This window comes from Mobula birostris, chromosome 11 (genome assembly GCF_030028105.1).
Source record: "Mobula birostris isolate sMobBir1 chromosome 11, sMobBir1.hap1, whole genome shotgun sequence".
NCBI lineage: Eukaryota > Metazoa > Chordata > Chondrichthyes > Myliobatiformes > Myliobatidae > Mobula > Mobula birostris.
In genome coordinates, this window is record NC_092380.1 from 40253489 (window position 1) to 40260110 (window position 6622).

The window sequence follows — 6622 nt, forward strand, 5'->3', positions numbered from 1 at the left end:
TAGTTGTTAGTCTATTACTAAAAGTGCTCCTCTGTTCAGCCAAGGTGGCCTGCAGAGGGTGAGAAACGTTGTCCGGAATAGCCACGATTTTCTGTAGGGTTCTTTGTTCTACCACAGCCTCCACTGTGCCCAGTTTGACTCCTATTACAGAGCCAGCCTTGCTAATCGGTTTATTGAGCCTGTTAGTATCACCCATGTTGATGCCATTGCCCCAGCACACCACTGCTGGTGACAACAGGCTGTTAGAACATGTGAAGGAGAGGCCTGCATACTCCAAAGGGCCTCAGTCTCCTCAGGAAGTAGAGACGACTCTGGCCCTTCTTGTACACAGCCTCTGTGTTGGTGCTCCACTCAAGTCTGTCATCCAGGTGTGCCCCCAGGTACTTGTAGGTCCTCCACATCCACGTCCTCACCATCAATAGTAACAGGCAGGTTAGGTTGATATTTTTCATAGATATATGCAAATAAGAACAGTCTTACTGTAAATTGTTTCATGGGGATCTCACTTGGTCATCAACAATCAACCATTTCTGACACCATGTTGTTTAATTTAGAGGGATAGTGCAGGGCACACCCAAGACTCCAACCTTGCAGGATGTTCAATTGAACTTTATGGACAATCCTGCTTGTACAGTATGTGAACTCCTCCCACGTGGGAGCCGCACAGGAATAATGTATTAACTGAAACACACCCCTCCCTGCTGCACACCCACTTCCACCCGCCCTTCCTCCTGTTCCCGCTCTCCCTCCATACGACACCCGCTCTAGCCCCCCACCCACTGCAGCATCTGTTCCACCCCAGCGCCTGCCCCCATCCCTGCCTCTGCCCCCTCCCCCCTTACTTTTAAGGATGGTAGGTAGTATTGAGGAGTTTTCTGAGAGTTGCTGCAGTTCACATTGTAGTCAGTGCACACTGGGTGGTAAAGGGAGTGAAGGTTGGAGTGATGGCTGGGGCGACAGTCAAGTGGTCTGCTTCATCCTGGATGGTGTTGAACTTGACTAATATCCAGGCAAGTAGAAAATATACCATAACAGTTCATACTTGGCTTTGTAAATGATGAAATAGCTTTGGGATTTGGGAAGGTACTGAGTCCTTGACCAATGATACTTCTTGGATTGGGTCAGTGAAGTTCCTGTGCTTTGCACTCTAGATGGTTATTGCTAGTGAGCTGGGCAATGGTTTTGAGGATCTTTTATGTAATTCAGAGATTACTTGCCTCTTTACATGACCATGCCAACTTCAGTTTGTATTGCAGGTTTCTAGAATCTTTAGGGATGTACCAGAGTGGACATGTGTGTCCAGAATGGATGTGTGAACCAGAATGGATTTTGGGGGCAGAGGTGGTTTCATGGGTGCCATTGCTGGAGATTTGTGTTTGTTCTTGATTTGTTTAAATGATGGTAAACAATTGCTGTGATGGTTTTAAACTAATACCTTCAATCCTCAATTACCAGCTGCCTAAAATAATTAGTGTCACCCTCATTGTATATTGCAGTCTTTACTGAATACTTGTATGGAGTACATCTGTAAGTAGTGGGTTGTATCTGTGCATATACAGGGGTATAGATCTCAGCATGCAGGGGTATGTCAGCCCATGCATGTAATTCTGTGTTTCAGTGTATGTAAGATAGAGAGAAGTTGAGTATGTGCACGAGAGAGTGTATACTGAATATGAGAGTGTGTGTGTGTGTGCGCATATCTGTGAGATGGATATCTATGAGAGACAGCATATCCGCCTGTCCATGTACACACAATCTCCATTTGCAATGCATTTCATAATTTGTTCCTGGGTTAAACTCTCTTTTATCTCTTGCTCGTCCGGTTTCAGTTCCACAAACTAACGAAGTGGTGACTCACAAGTACAAGACTCCAATGGTGAGTAAGCTCTTTATCCCTTAGTGTTTACTGAACATGTGATGTTCTTTACCATCCAACCATTACATTTATCCAAAGCTGGAATTTAGTGGTGTAAAGCAGGAGCTGGTGTAATTCTCACCTTCTTCGTTGGGTGCTTTGTGGGTCTCCCTGTGTATTATTTGAGATCCTCCTCTTCACTCAAATGTGATGGAATTCAAAGTATGGTATATCAGATGTTTTGAAAAGGAAGTCCAGCATACTGCATTGTAAAATGTAATCAACAACAATGTAAATACAGTGATTAATATAAGTGGATGGGAATTTTGTTGATAAACCTCTGTAATAGATGCATGACTAACTTGTGGGCTTGTGCAGTTGATACAGACAGTATAATAGATTGCATGTTTCCACAGAACTGTAACAAGGTAGAAGTTAAAAACTGCCACTCAAATTGCCAGTGATTGGGCTGTTTTTATTGCTAAAATTAATGCCAATCAACAACGTAAGGTGGTTCTGCTAAATTTGTGGCTGACACCAAATGAGGGGTGTGCCAGTGTTTAAAGCAATAGATGTGTCCAATCAAGAGCAATGTGAAACCTGTAAAATGGGAGTGTTCTGCGAAATTAACTTCAATAGGTAGATGTCAAATTCATTCTATTTGGGAAACCATGCTGCTGATAATAGTGGAAGTCTAAATTGTTCGGTGGAACAGAGGTGTAGCTGTGGAAATGCCATTACTTTTGAACACGTAAATTGTCACTGAAGTTTTTAGGATTAGATTGGAAGGGGTGGGAGGAAGCTCGTGCAGTTGGTGGGATTCAGATGTTATTGTGATCTTTTCGCAGAGCGTGGCTGGCTTCTGATGGCTTCAACCCTGCCCTTGTCTTGTTGCAGGCCCATGAGATCTGTTATTCTGTGCTGTGTCTGTTCTCCTACATGGCTGCAGCAAGAGGAAAAGAGATGGAGAGCAAGAACAAGGTAACCCCAGCACGGTAAGACATCAGCTCGCCAAGCAACCCTAACCTCTGTCCACCACTCGCCAACCAGTTCAGCACTCTTGCTGCTCAGCTACAGCTGCGTTCATGGCAGGTAATGGCTGCTTGACTTGTACTCACTTCCAAGCCACTTCATTTGCTCACAGCTTGCCCAGTTTAAGAGGACTTCATCTAAATACCCATGCTAAATGTACATGTCAGCAGTTGCATTACAATAATGAGCTCTGGGCACGGTCTTAAACACTAGTTCCACACTGGTTTGATAACCTCACTGGATTCATCATGGTAAACAGATTCAATGTCGACCATCACTGCACTGGATTCGCTGCAACCCTACCCATTGAGGGCCACTTATACACTGGATTCTCTGTAAATGTACTCATTGAAAACCTCTGCACACTGTACTTACTGTGACTACCCATTGTGGACCACTCACTCCTGGACTGGATTCACTGCAACAATGAAAAAAAGAATACAGTCATGGACCACTCAATCCTCCACTGGATTCACTGCAAACCTCCCTGACGTGCACCGTTCACTCCTCCACTAGATTCATAGCAAACCTCTCCATCGAGGGGCACTCACCCCTGCACTGGATTCCACTGCAAAACTCACCGGAGACCACACACCCCTGCACTGGATTCACTGCAAAACTCCACGAAGACCTCACATTCCCTGCACTGGATTCACTGCAAAACACCACCGAGGACCACTCACTTCTTGCACTGGATTCACTGCAAACCTCTTTATCAAGGACCACTCACTCCTGCACTGGATTCTCTGCAAAACTCCCCATCAAGGACTTCTCTTACGTTAGGTTGTCTGCAAACCCACAACTGAAAACCACTCCTGCACTGGATTTACACTTAACCTGCTGTTCAAAGGCTGCTCATACACTGGATTCATTGCGTTTTCACCCATGAGGATGTATTGTGCACTGGCATCACTGGATATTTATTCACTTGGGGCCAGTTCTTCACGGAATCTATTCCGCATTCTCCCATTAAGAAATTAAGACTGGATTTGTATGGAACTAGCACATTCAGAATTTACTGTTATTTGCAAATCATCCACTGGATTTACTACGAAGGACAGTGGTACTGGAAGCCTGTCCCCTTCACCCACTCAGGGTGACAAAGCACAACAGTTGCTGCAGATTGACTCACTGAGAATTATCCCTCTGGAGTCTATTAATTGATTGCAACATCATTTACTGTAAATTCACCTTTTTGGAACATAATCCCATACTGCATTTGCCTGCAGAGGAGTGTCTCCTGCTGGATTCGCTGTGAACTGCCCTCATCAATGGCCTGTCCCATGGTGGTCTGTTCAGTGTTAAAGAATTGCAGCATTGGGATTGTGAGTGTTTCTGTTATTCCACTGCTGAGAGTAACCCCCCTGAGTCAGTTGCAATGACCAACAGCACCAGCTGGGCAGCCAGGTGAGCGCAGAAGCACTTCCAGTGGTAGCCTTAGCTCTGCTCCTGCACACAGCATTGTAGAGCTGAGGGCTGCTCACATGGGAGGTGTGAGGATGGACTTGGCCACAGTCTACAGTCTCTAGTTGCATAGTGGCCCAGTGAGCTCTGCAGGTTGTAGGAACTGTGTGGCAGGACTGCCTCCTCATCTGACGACACTCAGCTGCAGATTAAGCCTTCTACGACAAGTGGGATGGAAGAGTGTTTGACAAAACTGGTGACTTTAAATGCAGCTGTCTGAGTGTCTAGGAGAGGCCTGAGTGCCCCCATATTTGACTATGGCCATGGTCTGCTCCTTTCACCACTTCACCCACCACTCCACCTCCAGTAGGGCATCTTGAACATTGACCATTTCAACTGCTGCCTCTAGGTCACACCAGACTGTAGCCAACTGCATCCTTGTCTAACTCCTTTCATATCTCAGTTCTCTGCTTTCCCTTTGAATGTAAGGTCAAGGGTAGTCTGTAACAATATTAAAGTGCAAAGTCCTCCATAGAATCACAGAAGCAGAGAGTGAGGACAATTTCCTCTTCCTGTGCACAATGATAGGTGTCAGCCCTTCCAGACACAGTGATAGGGCTGATCCCACCCAGAGTATCCAAGGAGCAAGTTCCTCCCAATGGCTGAGGATTCCCTTCTCTGTATGCAAAATCCATCCATAAATTCGACCACAGTCCTCCCTTGCCCCAGTGACATGTAATCCACCTGGAAGGACAGGAGCAATCTTCACCCAACCAGTGAAAGAATAAGCAGGCTTATACTCAGTTGGCAGAGGAATAGTCGCCTCCCTCTACTATGAGTAATGATGATTGATGCATAGTGTACCAACCCCTGGAGATATATTTCTCACCCAGCATAACGAGAAATAACACTCTCTTCACAATGTGACAGAGTGAAACCACTCTGTACTCATCTGACAGATCATGGATAGAAAGTCATTGTGTTTCTCTCCACAGATGCTATCTGACCTGCAGTGTTTCTAGAATTGTCTGGTTTTATTTCAGGTTGGCAACATCTGCAGTTTTGTTTTGCCTTTCAGTCAGAGAGATAGTCCTCTTCCTGTCAACAATCCAGAGATAATGTACTTCAGATACACTGCCAGAGCATAATCCTGCAGCACAGAGAATCCCTCTACACTGGGAGGGAGGGAGTCCCACCACCATACAGTATGGGGGTGGGGAGAGTCCCTCCATACTTGGTGTTTGACTGAGTAGTACACCTTCATGTGACAATGAACAACATCCATTACCTGCCCGGTCACACAAACCTCAAACCTAATTATTTTACAGTAAATCCTTCATACACCCTGATGATCCCCTTGACACAATGCTGGGAAGTGGAGTATGAGTGTGTGTTTTAAGCAGGCGCTGTGTCAGAGCCAGCATTTCTCAGCTTGACCCCTAAGTTGAACTTAATGACAGCACGTTATTCTCTGTATGTTGTATGTGTTTTATGTTAGATATTCTGTTGTAGTTTGACCAGCGGGGTTGTTTTTTTTTCTTGTGTTTGATGCTTGCTGTTATAGGTTTGGGATTCTTGGTGTAAATAATTCAGTACTTCATGTATTTATAGCACTGTACAGTATCTTGAATGTTGCAATAAAACCAGTCCATGTGTGTCTGTCTCACTCTTGTCCACTACTGTTGATCATAAGACAGTAGGTGCAGAATTATCCATTCAGTCCTTTAAGTCTGTTCCACCAATCCATGATGGTGAAATTATTTTTCTTCTCAACCCATTCTCCTGCCTTCTCCCTGTAATCTTTGATGATCTTATTTATCAAGAACCTATCCATTTCTGCTTTAAGTATACCCAGTGATGGCCTCCACAGCTACCTGTGGCAATGAATTCCACAGATTCACCACTCTGGCTAATGAAATTCCTCCTCAATTCTGTTCAAAAGAAATGTCCTTCTCTTCTGAGACTGTACCCTCTGGTCCTAGAATCCACTGCTATTGGAAACGTCCTCTCCACGTCCACTCTTTCTAGGCCTTTCTATATTTGGTAGGTTTCACTGAGATCTCACCGAAAACAGTTCCAGAGTTATCAAATGTTCCTCATGAATCAACCCTTTTATTCATGGAATATACTTGGAAACTTCCTCTGGACCCTCTCCAAGCTCTTGGGTAAGGGACCCAAAACTGCTCACAGTACTGTAAGTGCAGTTTGCCCAATGCTTTATAAAGCCTCAGCATTCCATTCTTGCAAACATTGCATTTGTCTTCCTCACTATCCTTGATCCAGTCACAGCAGGTGTATTGTGGGGTATGTAACCAAACCTTTCTTCAGCTG

At 44.9% G+C, this 6622-nt stretch overlaps 1 protein-coding gene across 6 annotated transcripts in view; it reads left to right on the forward strand.

Annotated features, from left to right (window-relative positions):
• madd (MAP-kinase activating death domain) overlaps positions 1-5946 on the forward strand; it is a 275897-nt gene extending 269951 nt beyond the window's left edge. For 5 of the 6 annotated variants that reach the window (XM_072272112.1, XM_072272113.1, XM_072272114.1 and 2 more), the window contains 2 exons: positions 1830-1876; positions 2753-5946. In XM_072272112.1, coding sequence (XP_072128213.1) covers positions 1830-1876; positions 2753-2854 — 149 coding nt within the window. In that variant the 3' untranslated portion in view covers positions 2855-5946. Of the gene's footprint in view, positions 1-1829; positions 1877-2703 lie in introns of all 6 variants that reach the window. The other variant, XM_072272115.1, reaches the window with a different exon arrangement.
• The last annotated feature ends 676 nt before the right edge of the window (positions 5947-6622 follow it).